Source organism: Syngnathoides biaculeatus, chromosome 6, assembly GCF_019802595.1.
Source record: "Syngnathoides biaculeatus isolate LvHL_M chromosome 6, ASM1980259v1, whole genome shotgun sequence".
NCBI classification, from domain to species: Eukaryota; Metazoa; Chordata; class Actinopteri; order Syngnathiformes; family Syngnathidae; genus Syngnathoides; species Syngnathoides biaculeatus.
In genome coordinates, this window is record NC_084645.1 from 24,834,600 (window position 1) to 24,859,747 (window position 25,148).

At 44.3% G+C, this 25,148-nt stretch overlaps 1 protein-coding gene across 2 annotated transcripts; it reads left to right on the plus strand.

The window, feature by feature from the left end:
• The first annotated feature begins 3 nt into the window (after positions 1-3).
• On the plus strand, positions 4-25,118 carry syt12 (synaptotagmin XII). Of its 2 annotated transcripts, XM_061823459.1 has the most exons (10): positions 4-1,743; positions 2,809-2,876; positions 4,691-4,908; positions 13,764-13,824; positions 14,629-14,822; positions 15,954-16,352; positions 19,098-19,313; positions 20,176-20,296; positions 21,148-21,281; positions 21,378-25,118. In XM_061823459.1, exons 4-10 carry the CDS (start codon positions 13,779-13,781, stop codon positions 21,549-21,551), a joined length of 1,284 nt encoding a protein of 427 aa, XP_061679443.1. In that variant the 5' UTR covers positions 4-1,743; positions 2,809-2,876; positions 4,691-4,908; positions 13,764-13,778; the 3' UTR covers positions 21,552-25,118. The 2 variants fall into 2 exon arrangements, with proteins under 2 accessions (XP_061679443.1, XP_061679444.1); XM_061823460.1 differs by lacking the exons at positions 4-1,743; positions 2,809-2,876 and adding an exon at positions 4,571-4,580.
• The last annotated feature ends 30 nt before the right edge of the window (positions 25,119-25,148 follow it).

Below are 25,148 nucleotides of genomic sequence, written 5' to 3' on the forward strand. Positions count from 1 at the left end.
GCCCCGACTGTGTGGAGTTTGCATGTTCTCCCTGTGCCTGCGTGGGTTTTTCTCCGGGTGGGCACTCTGGTTTCCTCTCACATCCCAAAAACATGCAACATTAATTTGAAACTCTAAATTGTCCCTAGGTGTGACTGTGAGTGCAGCTGTTTGTCTCCATGTGCTCTCCGATTGGCTGGCGACCAGTTCAGGGTGTACTCCGCCTCCTGCCCGTTGACAGCTGGGATAGGCTCCAGCACTCCCTGCAACCCCCGTGAGGATAAGTGGCAAAAGAAAATGGATGGATGGATATTTTTAATGAAGCCCTGAACCGCTCATTTTAGTGGTAATACAAAGACAGGAAATAAGAGTGTGAATATTTGTGGCCTGTTGATTGCACTCGTGCATTTTGGCGACGGAGACTCTCTCTCAGGTGGGATAGGCTAGTGTGAACAAATGTGACAAAAAATGATTTTTTTTCAATACATTTTTTTAATCATTAACATCCCCTTCAAGAGGCGAAACTTACGTTCATGTGGAAATTTCACTCGTTCCGGTAGTTTTTCATAAATATGAAATGGGCATTTTATTTCCTAATGGTGTAAATTCCAGACTATTATGGTGTTTCCAGGTAAGAAGTTATTGCTTTGTCGCATCTCGCTTTCCAAGTACTTTCGGGTCATCTTGCTCTCAGAGGAACTGAAAAGAAAATTGCAATTCCATTCTCGGAATATGAAAAACCCGGAAAAAGCCAACCAATCCCCCACAAAAAAATGGCAAGTGTAGCAGTGCCATCTCCAGGCTGGGAGAACCAAAGCACAAATTCCTCCTGTCATAAGACGCCAAAGAGTCCTGCCTACCTTGAAAAAATAAATGCGGTCATAATCTATATTTTCCCCCCAAGCATGCGTTTTTCAGTTAAATCGTAAATGTATTTTTTTTTTCCTTTTTAACAGAGCTGTGTTCACTGTGCACAGCGTGTCTGTTTCCTCTCATTTAGTTGACGTGCTTGGCGTTGCTGAAGCACTCGAACACACAAGATGGGCAAACAACCCGAGACACATCACTTGTAAAGCAGGGGTGGGGAACCTAGGGCCCGCGGTCCGTACACGCGACTGACAAGAGTATTTGATGTCCTCGAAAACCTCAAGAGGAACTCCCAAAACATTTAACACAATAACTCATATTGATTAACATTACTGTATTCAATGCATCATATGCAAGTGGTGGAAAAGGTTCCCCACCCTGATTTAAAACAACTCTCATCTGTTTTTGTTCTATATACTGTACTCTTTTATGTTCAATGCAGTACCATGACTATGATCACCACTGAACAGTAAGGCATCCATTTTGCTTTCTTGAACAATACGTGTACAGAATGTCTTCTGGCCATTTAGTGTTATCCAACAGTGACCAGAAAAAAAGTAATAAAAAGTTTTTTATATGTACGTATTTCTTTTGTTGTTGAGTTATTACTTTTATTTCTTATTTCTTGTTTTGACTGTGAGACAGTCATCCTATTTGGGTTGATTGAATATTTTCTTTTTGTCCATGGGTAAATTACAGCTATTTTATTTTTTTTTTAACCATTTAAAATGTATTTGACATTTCAGTATTAAGGCGCGTCAATTACAGCAACTTTACCAACAGATGGTGCTAATGGATGTTACTACAGGGTACATATGACGACGTACACCAGGTTGGATATGAAAGGAGGAGAACAGGATTGCTACAGATTGGCCAGGCGGGAAAGACGTGCAGCAGGTAAGGGGGATTAAGGATGGAGATGGAAATATGTTGACTGGTGCCAGTAGTGTGTTAAGTCTTTTTCTTTCGGCTTGTCCCGTTAGGGGTTGCCACAGTGTTATCTTTTTTCCTTCTAAGTCTATCTCGTGCATCCTCCACTCGAACACCCGCTGTCCTCATGTCCTCCTTCACAACATCCATCAACCTTTTCTTTTGTCTTCCTCTCGCTCTCTTCCCTGGTAGCTCCATCCTTACCATTCTCCTACCAATTTCCTCACTCTCTCGCCTCTGAACATGTCCAAAACCATCGAAGTCTGCTCTCTCGAACCTTGTCTCCAAAACATCCAACTTTGGCTGTGCCTCAAATAAGATCATTTCTAATCCTATCCAACCTGCTCACTCTGAACGAGAACCTCAACATCTTCATTTCTGCCACCTCCAGTTCTGCTTCCTGTTGTCTCTAATCCGTACATCATGGCCGGCCTCACCACTGTTTGATAAACTTTGTAGTGTGCTAAGTAGATGGAAAGAATACTTTGAGAAGTTAATGAATGAAGAAAGTGAGAGAGAGAACGAAGATTAAAAGAGGCAATGATTAGTAAGGGGAGAAGTTAGAAAGGCACTGAACAGGATGAAAAATGGAAAGACAGTTGGTCCTGATGGCAAACCAGTGGCAGTATGGACACAATTTGGAGAGGTGGCTGGGGAGTTTTTGACCAACTTATTCAATAGAATACTCGCGCACGAGAGGATGCCAGAAGAATGGAGAAAAAGTGTGCTAGTTCCCACCGGGACAAACCGAAAGGAAAAGAAGTAGTACTGTATTTTATTTTGGGTATTTTCAACAGTCAGTTTTGTCAGTCGTTTACATAATAAAACAAACGTTAGTTTTGGTGTACAGCAGTGCAATATGAGAAATTGATCATTTTGCAGATTCCAATTTTCCAGATACTGTATTCAAAATGAAACATTATTTTAGTGTTTGTGTGCTTATGAAGTCATCTTTAGTGTACTCCCACTGCCGTGTAGGTATCCTGTGCACGAATGCACTGATCAGACTTATGTTGTGTCGTGTTTTTAAAGGTTCATTTCGAGGACGTTAATTCCCCGCTTGATCAATGACCTCATCAGTTAGGGCTGCTGTATTAGAGGTAACGCCTTTACATGTACATACAGTATTTAAAAGCAATGATACCTATATCTATGCCAAACGTTTTTTTTTTTTTCAACAACTAGGAATCTATAATGTAAAAAAAGTCATATTCCAAAATTTGGGGATTTTGGTACTGTACAGGCTTTGCCACCACTGTTAAAGGTCAAGTGTCATGAAATAGATAATCATTTTTAGTGTGTGATTAATGAAAAAACAGCAGCCTGTATGGACCCATGCGTTTTTTTTTTTTTTCACCACAAAACGTGATTTTCATGTATATGGCTTTTTGTAACACCCGCCATGAAAATCCTCTTGAGGGATTTGTTTTCGAGAAGAAGCAGGAAGTGACGTACATGGCAGGACCGCCCTCAAGTGGACTCGTTTGTTTCTATTAGTTTTACCTGCGGAAGGTAGCTCGTTATGCCTTCGTGTTAGCTAAAACGCCGGCTCGTTGCATTGATGGATATTGGTCGAACACTCGGGAGGATGGATTTACCCTTCATAAGTATCCAAGAGACCTGGTTAGTCGTGAAAAATAGATTGCACAGGTGAAAAGAACGAGAGCTTCGTGGGTTCCAAACGACAGGTGGGTGTGTATACAGCTACTAAAAAAAAAAAATAATAGTTTGGGGCGGACAGCGTAATCAGTCTCTCATAACGTAACAAAAGATCCGCATATGTATGACCGGTGCTAAATGTTTCGATGTGCAAGTCGGACGGCTGCTGTGTCGGGCGAGCCGGTGAAGGCTGCCGCGTTGGGCTCGCTGGCGAAGGCTGCCAGGTCGTGCCTCGCGGACAAGCATGGCTTTGGCCGGGCTGGCTCGTACTTACTGTCTGGGAGTCTGTCGCCGCCGCGTCCGCCGGTCACGGCTTCGGCCGGGGTGGCTCAATGCCGTGATGAGCAACCTCGGTGCCGAGCCGGGTCGCTTTTTGGCGTTGTCGTCGCATGCGGCTGAGTGCGCCATTGCTGGCAGCGTTGTCTATAGCCGCCGCCGTCCGCGATGAACGACAGCGCCGTAAAGCGGCCCAGCTCGGCGCCGCAATGAGCCACCTCGGTGCCACCCCGGCCGAAGCCGTGATCGGCTCGTCGTACCCGGGCCACGGGGTAGTGATCGCTCGCAGCTGAGTACGCTACATACTGTCATGCTGTCGGGGAGTCTGTTGTTAGTTAGAAGTAATCCGCATATCATCTAAATATGGCTCGAAACGATAGGCTAATATTGCCCCAGACATTTCACTCAATTGTGAGATGTTCTCTTCTTCGAAAAGAGTGTCAGTGTCTGAAGGGGTGTGTCCCACAGTAGGGGGCACAGCGAGTTTTCAATGGCGAATGTCCGCGGTGACGTCACAGACAGGAGATGCATCCAATATGGCGCCCACTTGCATGACGAATGACACTTCCGCAACTTTGCGCACGGATGACGCGCTCTCTGCGCATATTTCCTTTTTCGTACGGACATTGAAGTGGATAATGTTATATGTATTTTTCATTTCTATATCTATTTTAGAATGTTTGCAGGGATGACATTTGACCTTTAAGGTAGTGTCATGTGTAAAGTGTGTTCAACTAAACAAATTCTGCAAATACGCAGTGTACATGTCAAATATTGTTGGGAATTGGTCTTATGTTGCGTGCGTTCTCCTTTGCATGTCCACATTATCTTCCTCGCTGGCTGCTGTTTATGAAGAAGAGGAGGAGGAGGTGAGAAGTTGTTCTGCAGGGAGTGTGACTGTGGTCGTGGGGGGTGGGGTGGGGTGGGGGTTTAAGGCACACACACACAGAAATGCCTCCAGCAGCATCTTTCTTTGCAGACTCCAGCGAGCTGCGGCACAGGCAGCCTGCTCCTCTTCATCGCTCTTCTTCTCCCTCTGAGCAAAGCACCTCGTTTCCCGCGAAGCGACCCCGCTCGTCCGCCTCCTCCGCTTCGGCATCCGGCGGCGCTGGATGGAGCGCGGCGCCTGAAGGGAAAGCAGAGCGGTGGAGTTGCTTCGTCCGTCCTCCTCCCGCTGCAGCAAACAGGAAAGTCCCGGTAAGAAAAGATCCTTCTATGCTCTGATATTAAAGGAGTTGGGGGTGGGGGGCGGGGGGTGGCGTGTTCATGCCGCACACTTGCTGGGCCCACATATTGATCCGGTGGACTCCTGCAGGTTGCACTTAGAACAATTGACGCCTCGTTCACGTCCTGCTGGAAAAAAAGCCGAAAACACATTAATAGCGCTGCGTCCGCACGGCTTCGCAAAGTCTGCAATTTGGTGGCATAACCTTAATGCTAGCGAGTTATGAAGTTCAAACGTAGTCTTGTTCCCCGGGAGACTTCGGTGAGGGTTTTGAATTTTTCCAATGGGGAAAGTCACCTTCAAAAAAATGTTTATTTCGCCGACAGCTGTTTTCAAAGCAGAGTTGCCCGCATCTGGTCTTTCAAGACCTGCAAAATATTGTGTTGAACGAGAATATCTAGTTCTAATATATAGAACCTCTTCTTTCACGTGTTTAAAAAAATAAATAAATAAGATAATTGAAAAATATTGCAAGGATTTTCCGCTATTCAGTGATCAGCAGGAAAAAGAACATGGCAAACCTTTTCCTGCTTCACACAAACTCGGAGAAGACGAGATTTTTGTGGAAAGAAACATCAAGCAGAAGCGACTGTCGCGAAAAGCTTTTGCGACACCTCAAACTATATAATAAAAAAAACGAGACTTTTTGATGAGACTATAATCATTGACGGATACACACATCATATTTGGCACTTTGTCATTCTCCCATGAACTGTTTCTGTTTATTCCTCACATTTGCATCCTCCGTTCAAGCGTAATGCGCCTAAAGTCGTCAAACTTTAGTTATCATAAAAAATAAAACAAGTTTCACCCTCTAATCTTTTTCTTCTACTAAAAAGCTCTGCTGTTCTCAAATTCAAAGTGATACAATGATGCCATCTACAGCCATCGTTTCGTCATTACAGTGGTTTGAAACATGGAATTAAATGGAATTCGTAGATCGGCTGGACGTGAGCCTCTTCCACACCTACCCGTTGACATATTTGACGAACATACACGTCAATGGCAGTAAACGGTCAGATTCTAGTTGACGAACATAAACGGCCACCGCAGTGAAATTTACAGTAACTGTCAATAAACATTTTACAACAGAATAAAACGTGAAAAAAAAACGGGCGACTTTGCCAAAGACAAGTAAACTTTGTCCTTTTTAAACACTGTGTAATAAATGTCACCAAGTATAAAAGTTTTTAATCGTACACCTTCGGAGCTGTTCAACTCTTAGAGTGTATGGTTGATATTTAATTACGTTAAATTATATTTACGTAATAATGTTACCAGCTTTGGCACTTGACGTATTCTGCAGTGAAACGCAGGCTACTTTGCGCCTACTGTAAACCTTTAAATTCTAATTAACATTTTGTAGCGCAGCACAGTGGAGCAGCTGGTAAAGCGTTGGCCTCACAGTTCTGAGGTCCCGGGTTCGACCCCGGCCCCACCTGTGTGGAGTTTGCATGTTCTCCCCGCGCCTGCGTCGGGTTTCCTCCCACACCCCAAAAACATGCAACATTAATTGGACGCTCTAAATTGACCCGAGGTGTGATTGCGAGTGCGACTGTTTGTCTCGATGTGCCCTGCGATTGGCTGGCAACCAGTTCAGGGTGTACCCCGCCTCCTGCCCGTTGACAGCTGGGATAGGCTCCGGCACTCTCCGTGACCTGTGTGAGGATAAGCGGCCAAAAAAATACATGGATGGATTTTGTCGCATAATTCCAATAGCCGACAGTACTATAAAGGCAAAAAAAAAAAGGGGGGGTGGGATATCATTTGAACATTGTCAATTCAACTAAAACAATTTCTTTATACTACCAATCAAGGTTTACTGTCAATAAAACATCAAACAAAGAGTTACATGTTGTGTATTCCAACCAACCACATAATTTTACCTCACCTTAATGCTAATTAACGGCGCAAAACTTTAGAACTAAAACTTAAGCAGTAGATATTTGAACACAAATGAACAGACATGTAGACAGACATTATGCCAATCACAGGCATGAGTGTGAATTTGTTTACCGTTTAATCCAGGCAATGGTAAATACTTTTGTGGGGGTGTCAATTATTGTCCCTAATTAATATCACTGTCCCCTTCTCATAGCAGGCAGTTACAGCATTTTACTGTGGGGAAACTTTAAAAATGTACTACACGCAAGGCTAAGTTCGCTCGGGGGGGAATTTTTGAGCGGAGTTCCTCAGGGAAGTATTTCAGGTACATTCATCTTCTGTTAAGGTTTCACCCTCCTTGTCTTTGTTGCAGCGAATAACGTTTTATAAGGATCTCATATAAAAACTCCCTAAAGCCGACATTTTCAACACGGTGACCACTTCCGCTTAAAATCAGAACAGCTGTGCGCCACAAGACGTATGATTCCGTTTTATGCGTTTCACTGACTGCAGCGGCCAGCCAGCCTGTTAATTAGATTAGTCGTCCGAGCCAAACAGAAGCGGATTTGATTGATCAGCTGTTTGGAGGAATATTAAGAAGCTACCCCCCCCCCACACACACACACACACACACATGCACACTCACTCCGTGTTTCATTTTCCTCGCAATTTTGATGCTGCACCTGAAAATTTAAATTTTATCAATTCCAGGAGCGCTATTGTGCACCTGCCACCTCGTGTCAGCCAATAGCGTCAATATTTCGTTCCCTCTCAGGCATATCGGAAGGTGACAGAAATATTAGCAACAACTCTGTGGATGATGATCCAGTGCTGCAAACTACCGTTCAAGCGCAATTCGAAACTTCCAAATAGTCTCTTGAAATTTGGGTGAGCCAAGTCAAGTTTAGTCTTTTTTTTTTTTTTTTTTAACGTTTGTAGTTTTTTTTTTCCACGTTGACTTGCTAAAGCTAATGCTAGTGCTAACATTCTGGTTAAAATTAAACTTACTGGTAAATAACGCTAGCGCCGCGCTAAAGCTATTGCTAACAGAAGTGCTAATTAGCGCCGTGCTAAAGCTAATGCTAACGCTAACATTGCCCAAACAGTAACAGGCCCGGTTAAAATAAAACTTACCGGTAAATATCACTGAGACACGCCAGTAACACAGTAGCAACATGCAAACACAGCAGCAACTCTAGCGCAGCGCTAACGGGGCCTTATTTTGCATTTCCTGACGCAAGTAAATGCACGGTGCCTCAGCTGGTAAAGCGTCGGCCTCGCAGTTCTGAGGACCCGGGTTCAATCCCGGCCCCGTCTGTGTGGAGTTTGCATGTTCTCCCCGAGCCTGCGTGGGTTTTCTCCGGGTACTCTGCTTTCCTCCCACATCTCCAAAAAACATGCAACATTTATTGGACCCTCTAAATTGCCCCTAGGTGTGATTGTGAGTGCAGCTGTTTGTCTCCATGTGCCCTTTGATTGGCTGGCAACCAGTTCAGGGTGTACCCCGCCTCCTGCCCGTTGACAGCTGGGATAGCACTCCCTGCGACCCTTGTGAGGATAAGCGGCAAAGAAAATGGATGGATGACACAAATAAATCTCAAACCTGCCAACAGTGAAGCTTTAAAAAAAAATGAAAAAATAAGTTCACTGTCCTGTTTGTAACTAAAAGAAAGAAATCCTCAAAGAGACAACAAGCAGCACACAAGCAAGCACAACTTGTTTGTCTGCTTGTCTTCTATTTCAGATTTTGGCATCTCCGAGATACAGCCGGCGCGCCCACGCAGCTCCATTTGTGAAATCTCCATGAATCTTCCGTCCTTCCTCGCACACACACACACACACACACACACACACACACTCATCCATCAGCAGTCAGGCTAAGATCCACCAGAGGCCGGGTCCAAACGGCACATCAGCAGCCGTCAGCGGACTCTGCACTGCGTCAGCCACTTTAATTTGGCTGCGTGGCTTCAGCCGACTTGTCTGGCGTGCCCCCGCACCTCCAATAACCCCCACAGCTGGTATCATTAGTGGAACGCTCCGGTTTCCCCCAAGCGCCTGCCCGCCTCCCTGCCGGAAGGAGATTCCAGCAGGCACCGGAATGATGAGAGGCTTCTTGGGGGAGGAATGAGTCACTCGGCGATGTATGTGCGCTATCGACTTTGCGTTGGGGTTGTTCTTCTCCGTCTCTTTAAAAACGACCCGGACAGCGGATTCGTCTCCTCTTGATCAATGCTGAAACTCGCTGGCGTTTTTTTTGTCCAACCGCCGCTTCTCACGGCATGAAGGCCAAACTTACTGATGCGCTTGCTCAAAAAAATTATTGTTGTTCGGATCTGGGAGGAAACCGGAGTGCCCGGAGAAAACCCCACGCGGGGAAGGGGAGAACATGCAAAGTCTACACGGGCGGGACTGGGATCGAACCCGGGACCTCAGAACTGTGAGGCGGACGCTTTACCAGCTGAGCCCAATTGCGTATCATAAAAAAAAATAATTGAGAGGGAAGAATATTCGCTCTGATGCTACTATATGTCCAAAAAAAATATCTTGTCTGAATGTTGGGAGGCAAGCATTAACATTAATAAAATTTTCCACCACACACCCCGTAAAAAAAAAATAAAATAAAATAGCTACCCTTCTTCTTCTTTTCCTTTCGGCTTGTCCCGTTAGGGGTCGCCACAGCGTGTCATCTTTTGCCATCTTAGCCTATCTCCTGCATCTTCCTCTCTAACCCCAACTGCCCTCATGTCTTCCCTCACCACATCCATAAATCTTCTCTTTGGTCTTCCTCTCGCTCTTTTGCCCGGGAGCTCCATCCTCAGCATCCTTCTACCAATATACTCACTCTCTCGCCTCTGAACATGTCCAAACCATCGAAGTCTGCTCTCTCGAATCTTGTCTCCAAAACATCCAGCTTTGGCTGTCCCTCTAATGAGCTCATTTCTAATCCTATCCAACCTGGTCACTCCGAGCGAGAACCTCAACATTTTCATTTCTGCCACCTCCAGTTCAGCTTCCTGTCGTTTCTTCAGTGCCACCGTCTCTAATCCGTACATCATGGCCGGCCTCACCACTGTTTTGTAAACACTCTTCTGTCACATAACACACCAGACACCTTTCGCCAGCTGTTCCAACCTGCTTGGACCCGTTTCTTCACTTCCTGACCACACTCACCATTGCTCTGGATTGTTGACCCCAAGTATTTGAAGTCATCCACCCTCGCTATCTCTTCTCCCTGTAGCCTCACTCTTCCCCCTCCACTTTTCTCATTCACGCACATATATTCTGTTTTACTTCGGCTAATCTTCATTCCTCTCCTTTGCAGTGCATGTCTCCAACTTTCCAATTGTTCCTCTGCATGCTCCCTGCTTTCACTGCATATGACAATATCATCTGCGAACATCATGGTCCAAGGGGATTCCAGTCTAACCTCATCTGTCAGCCTATCCATTACCACTGCAAACAGGAAGGCGCTCAGAGCTGATCCCTGATGCAGTCCTACCTCCACCTTAAATTCCTCTGTCACACCTAAGGCGCACCTCACCATTGTTCTGCTGCCATCATACATGTCCTGTACTATTTTAACATACTTCTCTGCCACACCAGACTTACGCATGCAGTACCACAGTTCCTCTCTTGGTACTCTGTCATAGGCTTTCTCTAGATCCACAAAGACGCAATGTAGCTCCTTCTGACCTTCTCTGTACTTTTCCACGAGCATCCTCAAGGCAAATAATGCATCTGTGGTACTCTTTCTAGGCATGAAACCATACTGTTGCTTGCAGATACTTACTTCTGTCCTGAGTCTAGCCTCCACTACTCTTTCCCATAACTTCATTGTGTGGCTCATCAACTTTATTCCTCTATAGTTCCCACACCTCTGAACATCCCCTTTGTTCTTAAAAATGGGAACTAGAACACTTTTCCTCCATTCTTCAGGCATCTTTTCGCCCGCTAGTATTCTGTTGAATAAGTTGGTCAAAAACTCCACAGCCATCTCTCCAAATTGTTTCCATACCTCTACCGGTATGTCATCAGGACCAACTGCCTTCCATTTTTCATCCTTTGTAATGCCTTTCTGACTTCCCCCTTAGTAATCATTTCCACTTCCTGGTCCTTCACTCTTGCCTCTTCAACTCTTCCTTCTCTCTCATTTTCTTCATTCATCAACTTCTCAAAGTATTCTTTCCATCTATTTAGCACACACACTACCGGCACCAGTCAACATATTTCCATCTCTATCCTTAATCACCTGACCTGCTGCACATCCTTCCCATCTCTATCCCTCTGTCTGGCCAACCTGTAGAGATCCTTTTCTCCTTCTTTCGTGTCCAACCTGGTGTACATGTCTTCATATGCCTCTTGTTTAGCCTTTGCCACCTCTACCTTTGCCCTACGTCGCATCTCGATGTACTCCTTTCGCCTCTCCTCAGTCCTCTCAGTATCCCACTTCTTCTTCGCTAATCTCTTTCCTTGTATGACTCCTGTATTTTGGGGTTCCACCACCAAGTCTCCTTCTCCCCTTTCCTACCAGATGACACACCAAGTACTCTCCTGCCTGTCTCTCTGATCACCTTGGCTGTCGTCGTCCAGTCTTCCGGGAGCTTCGGTTGTCCATCGAGAGCCTGTCTCACCTCTTTCCGGAAGGCCGCACAACATTCTTCCTTTCTCAGCTTCCACCACATGGTTCTCTGCTCTACCTTTGTCTTCTTAATCTTCCTACCCACCACCAGAATCATCCTACATACTACCATCCTATGCTGTCGAGCTACACTCTCCCCTACCACTACTTTACAGTCAGTAACCTCCTTCAGATTACATCGTCTGCACAAAATATAATCTACCTGCGTGGTTCTACCTCCGCTCTTGTAGGTCACTATATGTTCCTCCCTCTTCTGGAAATAAGTGTTCACTACAGCCATCTCCATCCTTTTTGCAAAGTCCACCACCATCTGCCCTTCAAAGTTCCTTTCCTGGATGCCGTACTTACCCATCACTTCTTCATCGCCCCTGTTTCCTTTACCAATATGTCCATTACAATCTGCACCAATCACAACTCTCTCGCTGTCTGGGATGCTCAGAACTACTTCATCTAGTTCCTTCCAGAATTTCTCTTTCAACTGTAGGTCACATCCTACCTGTGGTGCATAGCCGCTAACCACATTATACATAACACCCTCAATTTCAAATTTTAGTCTCATCACTCGATCTGATCTCTTTTTACCTCCAAGACATTCTTAGCCAGCTCTTCCTTTAAAATAACCCCTACTCCATTTCTCTTCCCATTTACTCCGTGGTAGAATAATTTAAACCCTGCTCCAAACTTCTAGCCTTACTACCTTTCCACCTGCTCTCTTGGATGCACAGAATATCAACCTTTCTCCTAATCATCATGTCAACCAACTCCTGTGCTTTTCCTGTCATAGTCCCAACATTCAAAGTCCCTACACTCAGTTGTAGGCTCTGTGCATTCCTCTTTTTCTTCTGACGCTGGATCCGGTTTCCTCCTCTTCTTTGTCTTCGACCCACAGTAGCTGAATTTCCACCGACGCCCTGCAGGTTAGCAGTGCCGGGGGCGGGCGTTGTTAACCCGGGCCACGACCGATCCGGTATGGGATTCTTTAGATGAACGCTCATATTTGTTTGGCACAGTTTTTACGCCGGATGCCCTTCCTGACGCAACCCTCTGCATTTATCCGGGCTTGGGACCGGCCTACAGATTGCACTGGTTTGTGCCCCCATAGGGCTGCATTAAAATAAAATAGCTACCCAAAAACTAAAAACAGGTACTGTCTAAATGCTGGGAAACAATCATAAACACTAATGTTACAATGTGCGTAATAAAATTCGCTATCATCTGAATGCTGAAAGAAAGTCATTCTCACCAATCCTGTTTTTTCATCCATCCATCCATTTTCTTTGCCGCTTACCCTCACGAGGGTCGCGGGGAGTGCTGGAACCTATCCCATCTGTCAACAGGCAGGAGGCGGGGGGTACACCCTGAACTGGTCGCCAGCCAATCGCAAGGGCACATAGAGACAAACAGCCACACTCACAATCACACCTAGGGGCAATTTAGAGGGTCCGATTAATGTTGCATGTTTTTGGGATGTGGAGGATCCTGTTTTTTATTTATTTTTATTTTTATTACTAGAAAAATATATTCTTATCTTAAAGCAATGTAACAAAGATTCAGGCTAATTGTCCATTCATAAATAGTTTTCTTTATACTGAGACACGAGGATTCTTTAAATAAAAAATAATAATAATCACACCATTGTCTGAATGATGAGATGAACATTCTCACTGATATGATTGTTTAGTTATTAAAAAAAATATATATTGCCTGAATGCTGAGGAAATCATTCTCACCAATCCTGTTTGTTTATTTTCATTAATAGAACAACATATCTGAAGGCAGTGTAACAAACATTCATAATTGTGCATTCATAAATATTGTTTTTTCAATACTGAGACATGAGGATTCTTGAAAAAAAATAAAAATCACAACATTGTCTGAATGATGAGGTGAACATTCTCACTGATATTGTTCATTTATAAAAAAAAGTCTGAATGACAAATCTTAATTAAATGCCATTGTGTGTCAACAATATTTTCGTTATTGCTATTATATGAATGTCCAAATCAATCACATGACGTTGTTTTTCTTCACTTTCTTCATCTTCGTGCACACGTGCAAATGTACACTTTTTTTTTTTCCCCTTCCAAAACTGAAGTTTATCATTTGTAAAAAAAGAAAACAATAACAACAACAATCAAAATCAGAATTAGCTTTAATGGGCAAGCATGTAGAACACGCGAGGAATTTTTCTCCGTTACGGATAACGACTTCATTTGTCTGTCGCAGATTTAGGTATTATGGGATGTTTTTATTTAATTATTGATTGATTGAATTTTTTTTTGTTTGTTTTTTTTTTCTTAGGCTGGCTGCCGCACCATGTCCTCTCCTCCGAGCGGGGATGTGTCGGGCTACCAACTGAGCGGTGAGTCAACGACAACAACAGCTCGCGAGTCTCTTGCCCTACGCACAGCTGCGAAAATAAGAATAGATTATAGAAAACGATACTCCCATCTCTCTTGAAAATATGTTCAAATGCACGTTTGTTGATTCATTTCCTTGCTTTCTTCCTTTTTGCCACCTTTTCAATCTTTGTTAATCTTTTATTTTCTAACAATGTTTTCATCATGGGATGAATTTTAAGGGTTTTTTTTGTCTTTCCTTCTTTCTTTTGTCTTTTCTTTGTCCTAAAAATTCATTTTTCACAAAACTTTGTTCCTCTGGGATTCTTTCTTCCCCTTCTTTTTTCTTCCTTTCTTTCAAATTTTCCATCTTTTGTTCCTTGTTTATTACATAATTACATTGATAAGAATAACTTTTACGCCAAAACAGTATTTAGGTGTATTTTATACATTTGGAAAATCAATTAAATAACAAAACGCCTATAATTTTCTTTAAGAATCAATATTATAACAATTATCAATATCTATATTTTTATAATATACGATGTAATGTGATACATTTTATATTAATTATATTGGACCATAAGTTACTATTCAAAAAAAAAAAAAAAAGTGCTCCAATTTAACTTGCCAATGTGAAATACGTTTTTTAATGTTATTTTGTTGCCATTTCTTTTGCAAACCATATAGTCCGAATATCAAATCCATCAGGTGTTGGCGTAATGATGCTCCATCATGAACGGCGTGCTGGATGTGCGATTGAATCTGTTTTTCATAGCGTAGCCTGGTTACTCTGCGCCCCCCATCCTCCCCCCTTTTCCCGTCAGTGGCGCGAAACCCGGCGGACTGGGAGGTGGGCGTCTACCTGGTGGGCTTCACGGCGCTGCTGTCCGTCGCGGGCCTGAACATCTGGAAGCTGTGGAAGTCCGGCGCCTTCCCCGCTCCGTCCCCCTTCCCCAACTTTGACTACAGATATCTGCAGGAAAAATACGGGACCTCCTTCTCGGAAGTGCGACAGAAGGTATGCCAAGCTTCCGACCGTGGAATATGATCCTTTGGGTCCCGTTCAACGGTGGTTATGTGAATATTTGCACAGCAAGTTGCCAAGTTCTTATTTATCTGCACTTTGTATTGAGAAGAAAGTTTTGAATAAGTTAAAAAAAAAAAGCCTACTAATTTTATTTAAAAAAAAAAGCTTTAAAAATGAAAGAAAATATATCTGTATATTTGTTTCAAGTCTATTAAAATTTCTAGCACATCTGCCTCACAATTAAGAGGCTCTGGATTTGAATCTTGGATGTTTCCTTCTTGATTTTTTTAAAAATATGATTCATTTTTCAGACGTTTTTTTACTGGGTTGTTGTTTGGGATTGCCTTGGAATAATACTTCTGCGGCAATTTAAATAGAAGCATTTCAGAAATTACCGTGATTTCCGGCCTATAAGACGCGACTTTTTTCCACACGCTTTCAACCCTGCGGCTTTTGCGGCAATGCAGCTAATTTGTGCATTTTGTGCATTTTATGTAACTGAGTGAGACCGGTGGCATATATGTGCCGAGCAAGTGACTTTTACCGGTCCGGCCCTGTTAGCGCTGCGCTAGCGTGTTACTGCCGTGTTTCAGTGATTGTTACCGGTATGTTTTTTTTTTTTTTTTAACCAACCCTGTTAGCACGGCACTAGCATTAATGTCAGCATTTATGCGGTGCTAGCATTAGGCTGGCGCTAACGTCTTTGTGTACCGTCTTTCTTTGTAAATATCTCATGTTTCAATGTGGGCACTTGCGGCTTTTACACAGCTGCGGTGTATGTATGTACCAAATGATATTTCATTTCAAAATGTACTGGGTGAGGCTTATGATCAGTTGCGCTCTGTAGGCCGGGAATTACAGTAAATTAATTAAAGAAATTCTCCTTAGTGAATGTAATCGATTCTCATTGTGTGTAAACGACTAAATATTAGCTAAACATATGTTTCATGTAAATTTTTCCCCAAGTCGAGAACATCTTTGAAATATTAAAATACACCTTTTTCAACGTGCTAACAACATGTCCGACATTAATGATGAATCAATGTTTCAGAGAAATTGGAAAGTGTCAAGTTTGACCCGAGCAGTACGTGAGTGTCTTTTCGTCGTGTGTTGTCTGTGAAGCGGGTGGCGGCCAACAACCACCGGCGGACGTCGACTGCGTCCAGCCGCAAGCCCAGCCTGGCGCCGGGCGACACGCCGGACGCCCTCAGGGAGCTGGGCCACCTGGACCTGATGGGCCGCGATCTGGACCTGAGCGGCGCGGCGCAGCTCAACCGCTCCGTCTCCACCGATTCGCTCAGCTCCATCTCGTCCGTCGCCAACAACTTCGGCCACGACTTCACGGTGGGGCAGCTGGAGGTGACGCTGGAGTTCGAGGCCTCCCGGCACGCCGGCCAGGGGACGCTGCACATCGCCGCGCACCAGGGCAAGGACCTGCTGGAGAGGGAGGAGGGAGACTTCCCGGCGTGCTTTATCAGGATCTCGCTGGGCCCAGAAGAGCTCAGCGTGGGGGTCACGAGGGTAAGCTTGCTACCTCCGCCAAGGAAGCTCGGTTTGTCGGTTAGACTACCTTTGAACTATGGTATTGCTGAAGTGGCTTCAGGGTCCCGGAAACTCTTGGGCGCACTACGGTGTGGCCTGCACTTTCCCCTGGAAGAGAGTTCATTTCCCCCTTTCCCGGTATCTTCTATTGTGGTTCTTCCGTTTTCTCGCGTTCTTTCGAGGCTTTCTACGGAAAAATGAAGGCAGTTTGTTGCTCCAGCAGTCATACGAAGGTACCCTGCCTAACTTGACTCCAGAGTCGGCGTCAGCGCAAGGGGGTCACGTTTATATTGCCGCTCTATAAATGCTTGATGTTATTTTTCTGTAACTCACGAATCCATTTCTTGTATCAAAACATACAAAGGAGTTGGTTCGTTACATTCACACCGCAGAGTAAACGCTGTTGCTCGAATGTGCACTTATTTCTTTATCTCTAAGGAAGAACCTCGCTACTTTTCAGGATGAATTCACAAATCGCAGATAAATTGGCAGAAGAAGCGGAGTTAAACATTTTTTTTTTTGTTTCTTTTCAGCACAGCTTCTTTTAATCATTTGTGAATTGTCAAGACAACGGGCCGAGAAGCAGAGGCCGAGCGCCAGCCAGCGTTTCCTTTTTCAGCCACGTCTTGGCGAAGGCAGAAACCACCGACGTCAGCTATCTTCTCGGGGCCCTCCCTCGTTTCATTTTTATGATGATCATAATGCGTCTGCTTGCGGACGCTCCTCGGCGGCCGCGCTTTGCGTTGTTTTCCGTCGCTGCGCGGACCCGCCTCTTCTTCTCGAATCCCCTTCCACTCATTTCTACGCTCATCTGTTTCCCTAGCTCATCAGCTAGCTGTCACTTCCTTCCGGCGCTGTTTTTCAGGCTGCCAAGCCCCCCGACCCACCCCCCACCCCGCACACTAGACATTACCTTTTGTGCAGAGTAAAAGATAAATAAATAGTAGGAGACCTCTCTGCGGGCCCATTTGTCCAGTCTGTGTACTGAATTCTCAATGCTTAAGTGCTGCGAGTCATCAATAATATCAATAAGAGCCCCGCGGTGGGCTGCCATCCAAGGCCGCTCTTCTTACTCCTCACGTAGACGCGAGCGTTGGCTTTTTGCTCTGGTGTGAGATAAAATGCTATAATTACATCCGCACACACCCCTCCCCTTGTGTGTCACCTGTTGCCTGGTAACCCGCATCACTCCCTTTTATTTCTCGTCACGGTTTTCCTTCCGAAACACAGAAAATCAGCCGCAAGACCGGTGAACCACCGTCGTGACTTTTTGTTGCTGTTACGTTTTGTTTCCAGATACGCTACGGTTTGGAGTACCGTAATTCCTGGCCCACAGAGCACCTGAGTACAAGCCTCACCGAGTGCATTTGTAAAGGAAATACCATTTGGTACATTCGTACGCCGCGGCTGTGTAAAAGCCGCAAATGCCCACATTGAAACACAAAATATAGACAGTACACAGAATGAGCTTAACGTTAGTGCTAACGCTAACAGGGCCAGTTAAAATAAAACTTACCGGTAAATATCACTGAGACACGCCAGTAACACAGCAGCAACACGCTAGCCCAGCGCTAACCCTAGCGCACTGTTAACAGCGCGCTAGCACAGCACTAACAGGGCCGGTAAAAGTCCCTTCCTCGGGACATATATTCCACCGGTCTCATTCTTCGCTTTTCCACTCGAGTGCCCCCTTGTAGCCGTGAGAAAAAATGCACAAATTAGCTGCATCACCGCAGGGTTGAAAGCGTGTTTAAAAAAAGTCTCGGCACAGCGCTTACAGGGCCGGTAAAAGTCACTTCCTTGGGACATATATTCCACCGGTCTCGTTCTTAGCTTTTCCGCTCAAGTGCCCCCTTGCGGTCGTAAGAAAAAATTGCACAAATTAGCTGCATCACCGCAGGGTTGAAAGCGTGTTTAAAAAGTCGTGCCTTGTAGGCTGTAAATTACGGTATTAGCCTAAATAACGCGGTAGCGCAAACCCTGACATCACACATCCAAATATGGCCACTTGCATGATCTGTATTAAGTCATTCAACTCTCCTTAGTGAAAGGAATGGAAAAAAAATCTTGTACTTGTACTAACCCTAGCGCAGCACCAGAGCTAACGCTAACAGGGCCAGTTAAAAGAAAATTTACAGGTAAATATCACTGAGCCACGCCAGTAACACAGCAGCAACACGCCAGCACAATGCTAATGCAGCGAAATCACGGTCGTCTTGAACATGGCTGTGATCAAACCGTGTTTTCTTTTCAGTTGTCGAGCAGCCAAATCTTGAGCTAATCCATCCCCAAAGCGCACCCGCTTTCCGGACGATATTGTGAAGCAACGTTTACGCCAATCTCCGACTCCAAAGCAACGCACGTGCCGAGCTTCTCTTCCCGTTGTCTTCTGCATCATGAGTGAAAATTTCAAACAGCTGGGACAATGACACACTCGTGATAAGCTTCAGCATGCTTTTTAATCATATCTTATGAGGGCAAGTAGCTTTGATGCAATGGAAGCAGTCGAACGCTGGAGAAATCTGTCTTGAGACTTTCTCCCAGCGATTTGAGCACAACTCCAGTGGAGCCGTCATATTTTCAACCCCCATCAAAGCAACAGCTCCTGATCTGAAATGCTGAGGTCAAGAGTCCAAAAGGTGTTTCTTTTCGACCAAATCTTCCAAACATGGCAGAGTTTTTCACGTCAAACCCTCTGTCTTGGTCACGTCCGACTCCCGACAGGTGCAGACGAACGCGTTCACAGTCATCTTCGACGAGAGGTTCTCGGTGCCGATTGACGCGTGCGCCCTGGAGGAATGCAGCCTCCGGTTCGCCGCCTTCGGCATCGACAGCGACGAGAGGAACATCAGCGCCGGCGTGGCCGAACTCAAGCTCTCGGATCTGGACCTCGCTATCAGACCCTTCAACGCCTGGCTCTACCTCCAGGACGTCAACAAAGTGAGTTTGATCGGAACACAATGTGTTGATTACTATCTTGTCGTTGCTTCTATTAATAAATGTCTACACTCACCGGCCACAAAAATGACCACACTGGAAATGTCAAAGTTACAAAACAATAAAATCTGACACGTTGGGTAAAGCTCCGATCCATAATAATAAATTCCAATAACTAAAAATACATCTCTGGCAGTCCCAACTACAAATTTGCATTATGACCGTAATTCCCGGCCTACAGAGCGCACCTGGTTATAAGCATCACCCAGTACATTTGTAAAGGAAATACCATTTGGTACATACATAGGCCGCAGCTGTGTAAAAGCGGCGAGTGCCCACATTGAAACGCGAGATATTTACAAAGAAAGACACGCAGAGAGTTTAATGCTACCGCCGCTGTGCTCACTTTAACGCTAGTGCCGCTGCGCTAATCGAATTGCGAGCACCGCGCTAACAGGGCCTGTTAAAAAAAAGCAACATACTGGTAAAAATCACTGAGACACGGCAATAACACGCTAGCGCAGCACTAACCGCGTCGGACCGGTAAAAGTCACTTCCTCGGCACATATATTTGGTCTCACTCTTACCTTTTCTGCTCGAGTGCCCCCTTGCGGCCGTTAGGAAAAAAAAAATGCACAAATTAGTCGCATCACCGCAGAGACCGCAGGGTAGAAAGCATGTGGAAAAAAAGTCGCAGCTCAGAGGTCGGAAATTATGGTACTTACAATTTTTTTTTGGGGGGGGGGGGGGTCTCAGGGTTAATTTCATTTGTTTGAATATTATTTTAAACGTTGTTTGGATTCTCTCACGCTTAAAGAGAAATAAATCCGAACACATGTCGTGCGTGCGACTTGACTGCTTTTAGGCGGCGGACGCGGTGGGGGAGATTTTGCTGTCCCTCAGCTATTTACCGACGGCGGAGCGCCTCACGGTGGTGGTGGCCAAGTGTAAGAACCTGCTGTGGACCAACGGCAAGAACACCGCAGGTCTCACACACTCTCTGTTGCTTCTTTTTGTATATAAACAAGTGCATGTCATCAACTACACACTAGTCAATCCATCCATCCATTTTCTTTGCCGCTTATCCTCACGAGGGTCGCGGGGAATGATTGGAGCCTATCCCAGCTGTCGACGGGCAGGAGGCGGGGCACACCCTGAACTGGTTGCCAGCCAATCGCAGGGCACATGGAGACAAACAACAGTCGCACCTATGGGCGATTTAGAGGGTCCAGTTAATGTTTTTGGGATGTGGGAGGAAACCGGAGTGCCCGGAGAAATCCCACGCAGGCACGGGGAGAACATCCAAACTCTTCACAGGCGGGTCTGGGATCGAACCCGGGTCCTCAAACGCTTTTGCAGCTGATACACTGTGCCGCCTAGTCAATACAAAAAGACATTTTTTTTTTTTATTTGAGTTTAGCTTTCCCACAATAGCGTACACGTGTTGCTAGCATTAGCACAAATATTTGTCTCTCAGCTTTTTATGAAATACATTTTTCACGTCCGGGATTTTTATTCTCGTCCCTCATTTTCACATTCCCGCAAACGTTCACGAATCACACTTCAACCCTCTCGTCGCTATTTAATGAGTAACCGCCATCCTGCCGCCGTCGTGCTTATTCGATGTTAATTAACTTTTTTTTTCTCGATGTTAATTAACTATTTTTTTTAATGTTATTAACTGTAACGAGATGTGTAATTGAAGTCTTTCTCAATTTAAGGCGTGTTTAGTTGATGACAACATCGCCATTAGGATTCAAGTCCAATTCGATTGTGTGCGCGCTTGGGTGTTTATTGGAGCCCGTCCATGTTTGTAACGCACGCTGTCACCCCGCAGACCCATTCGTCAAAGTTTACCTCCTGCAAGACGGACGCAAGATCAGCAAGAAGAAGACGTCCACCAAGCGGGACGACACCAACCCCATTTTTAACGAGGCCATGATCTTCTCGGTGCCCTCCCTCGTCCTGCAGGTCCGACGCTGTGAAGCGATGTAAAATCTTGAGTCATACTTATGTCATAACGGATCACGAGGCTGTTTTTTTTTTTTTTTTTTTTTTTGGGCGCAGGAGCTCTCCCTGCGGGTCACCGTGGCCGAGGCGTCCGACGACGGGCGGGGCGAGAACATGGGTCACGTGATCATCGGCCCCGAGGCCGGCGGCATGGGGATCACCCACTGGAACCAGATGTTGGCCACCCTGAGGAAGCCCGTGTCCATGTGGCACCCGCTGCGCAGGATCTGACCGCTCAGAGCTAATCGGTTGCTATTTTAGTGACTTTAATTAGCGATTAAATACGGGGAAAAGTACGCCGGCGGCGGGTCGTGCAATTGGTATACCTGCGGCTTCAGTGCCGCTTTACCCGACTTCATCCTCCTCCACTGTTATGTCGCAAAACTTGACCCAAACGATGCATCCTGATGTCTTGCCTTTCTGGAAAAGTCCACTTTGAAAATTTTCATTATTTTTTTGAAGTACAGCGAACGCCTGTGAAAATCAGCAAATTATTGACGTGCCCCGAAAAGGAATTTTTAATTATGCATGGATACCAATAAGTGCCCTGCGATTGGCTGGCAACCAGTTCAGGGTGTACCACGCCTCCTGCCCGTTGACAGCTGGGATAGGCTCCGGCATGCCCCGTGACCCTTGTGAGGATAAGCGGCTAAGGAAATGGATGGATAGATACCAACAATGGCAGGAAAGCCTTTAAAAGTGACAGAACCAGCAAGCATCAACTCCACGCATCTAGCATGTACATCATCATGAAGCCATGTCGCATAGCAAAACTGTTCATCAGTTAGATTTTTCAACACAAACAATCTTCGCGTGTGACTCCTCAGTCGTATTATTAACTCGTATACCGTAATTCCCGGCCTACAGAGCGCATCCGGGTATAAGCCTCACCCAGTACATTTGTAAAGGAAATACCATTTGGTACATACAAAAGCCGCTGCTGTGTTAAAGCTGCAAGTGCCCACATTGAAACACGAGATATTTACAGACGGTACGCTAAAGGTAGCGCTAACGCTAACAGGGCCAGTTAAAATAAAACGTACTGGTATATATCACTGAGACACGCCAGTAACACAGCAGCAACACGCTAGCACAGCACTAATGGTAGCGCAGCCCTAACAGAGCCGGTAAAAGTCACTTCCTTGGCACATATATTCCACCGGTCTCATTCTTAGCTTTTCCGCTCGAGTGCCCCCTTGCGGCCGTTAGAAAAAAATGCACAAAACAGCTGCACCACTGCATGAACCGCAGGGTTGAAAGCACGTGAAAAAAGTTGCGGAGTGCTGGCCGGAAATTGTGGTATTAGCCTAAATAACACGCTAGCGCAAACCCTGACGTCACGCATCCAAATATGTCCACTTACATGATCTGTATGAAGTCATTCAACTTATCTTAAAGTGAGTGGAATGGAAAAAAAGTCATAATTTTGTAAGAAAAAAAAATCTTGTACTTTGGCAGATGAATATCACAGCTCCAAAAAATAATCAACTTTTTTTTCCTCACAAGATCACCACTTTATCGTCATATTCCGCATCGCATTGCGACATTTTTCACGTTATCGTCATTCTTTGAACAGTCATCATACAACATTTTTTTCATAACATTTCGACTTTAGCGGCGGCACGGCGGCTCAGCTGGAAAGCGTTAGCCTCACAGTTCTGAGATCCCCGGTTCAATCCCCGGCCCCGCCTGTGCGGCGTTTGCATGTTCTCCGCGTGCCTGCGTGGGTTTCCTCCCACATCCCCAAAAACGTGCGACATTAATTGGACATCTAAATTGCCCATAGGTGTGATTGTGAGCGCGGCTGTTTGTCTCCGTGTGCCCCTGCAACCAGTTCAGGGTGTACCCCGCCTCCTGCCCGTTGACAGCTGGGATAGGCTCCAGCACACCCCGCCACCCGTGTCAGGATAAGCGGCTAAGAAAATGAATGGATGGGACACTTCATTTCAACTTTATTCCTCCTACTTTTACCCCCCGCCCCCCCCTTTCCAGTCAAAGTGCAACAAGTATTTTAAAGTTATGCATTGTTACCCTCCTGTGTTTATGACTACATTTAAGCACTTTTTTTTTTTTTTTCATTAATTGAGGCATCCAGACATATTGTTGTGCATAGATGGTGTTTTTTGTAGAATGATTCCCTACCCCCACCCCCGCCTTTCACCCTCAGCCACTTGCATGGTGCCTTCCTGTCTACCTTACTTGACTGACCGGTGCAGTTTGTCGTGATTTGGGAGAAACGCAATCCAGGTACTCTTTTATCTTTGCGGTAGATCTTCGTCGGGATTTGTAGCAGACGTTACACGGGTGGCCGAATTCCAGGCGCAGTAACAGACACAGCGTGTTCAAATCGTGTCACAGTTTTTGTTTTATTTTGTTCAACTGTCATTCTTATATATAATAATAATAACAGTGTTTGCTTTATGAAGCGTGTAAATAGGTTATTGCGAATGAAGAGTAGACAAAGTCATAAAAGTAGTGGAATTGTGGTTTTCAACACGGAGTGGAATCCCCAATGTCCCACACTTTAGACTTCAACTCACATTTACTGGAAGAAAAAAAATGCCTCAAAAGTCAAAATAAATGCGAGAAGTGGTTTTTTGCTTGTTATTTGGCATTTTATTAATATATAGTATTTATAACATATATATATATATAATGTGTGTATATTATTATTTATTTATTTATTTATTTATTTACAAGACACGGCAAAGAGGTCTTGTGATGATAGTCCAACTTCCTGCAATTCAGGAAAGCTCACAAAAATTAAGTCAGTGACTCACAAATGTTTTATTTCAATTACCAGTTGAAAAATACTGTAGTTTTCTCCAAGTATCACTCCTGTCACCAACATTAAAATACGTACAGTACCCTAATGTTTCTCAAAAATGCTGCAGAGGTTTTATTCCTAAAAAGGTATATTTTATGAAAAGCCACTGTAACATTATTCAGTTTTATCATTAAGATTGTGCTTGGATATTTAAAATTGTTTAAAAAAAAAAACTTACTGAAAGGATTCAATTGGATATGGTTTCTATTGGAAAATTGAATGCATTTGAAGCGCGCTTTTAAAATGTACTATACATTAAAAGTTTTGAAAAATTGTTTTACCAGATTACAAAATGTGTAGCTAACATTAGTGACACCTTCGTTGTTTGTTTTATTTTGCTCTGAAACATCCCCTAGAATTAATAGTTTTGTGTGGGTTACTTATTTAGTGTTTACACACCACTGGGAATAATTTTTGAATTTAAAACAGATTCAGCTACTTAAATACTTGTAGGTTTGTTTGTTTTTTGTTCTCGTTGATTTCTTGACATTCTCAGAAAAAAAAAAAGGTTTGTTTTTTTGTTTAGTGACATTTGTGGTCGACTTTATATATTTAGTTTGGCTAATTCAGAAGAATCATAAAGAAAATAGAAAAAGGAATTTTGAAACGCAAAGCAAGTCCAACTTATTTTTTAACATATATATACATATATATGACATGAATTAAATGATTTATTTTTGGGTTAATTCAGAAGACTCACGAGATAAAGCCCAATAAGTATCTAATTATCTAGCTTGATTAGCAGCTGGCTAACTATTTCTTGTTTCATGTTGTCAGAACATGTCTTGAATGTTTAGATTTAGTTAGAAAAGTTTTTCTTTTTCTTTGGAACAATCATATATGTAAAAAAAAAAAAAAAAAGTCCTTGTCTAATAGGTATCGAAATTGTTGTTAGCTAGCTAGTTAGCCACTCACTGGATTTCATTTAATTTCACAAAGTCATATTACGATTATTTGTTTCATTTGTGTTGATTTAGAACAAACAAATAAAATGTGTTTTG

Excerpts from the sequence above, each read along its gene's own strand:
- syt12 (XM_061823459.1), top strand. The coding sequence starts at position 13,779 with ATGTCCTCTCCTCCGAGCGGGGATGTGTCGGGCTACCAACTGAGCG. Across the intron at positions 16,353-19,097 it reads TCAGCGTGGGGGTCACGAGG|GTGCAGACGAACGCGTTCAC; the intron begins GTAAGCTTGCTA and ends GACTCCCGACAG. Across the intron at positions 19,314-20,175 it reads ACCTCCAGGACGTCAACAAA|GCGGCGGACGCGGTGGGGGA; the intron begins GTGAGTTTGATC and ends GACTGCTTTTAG.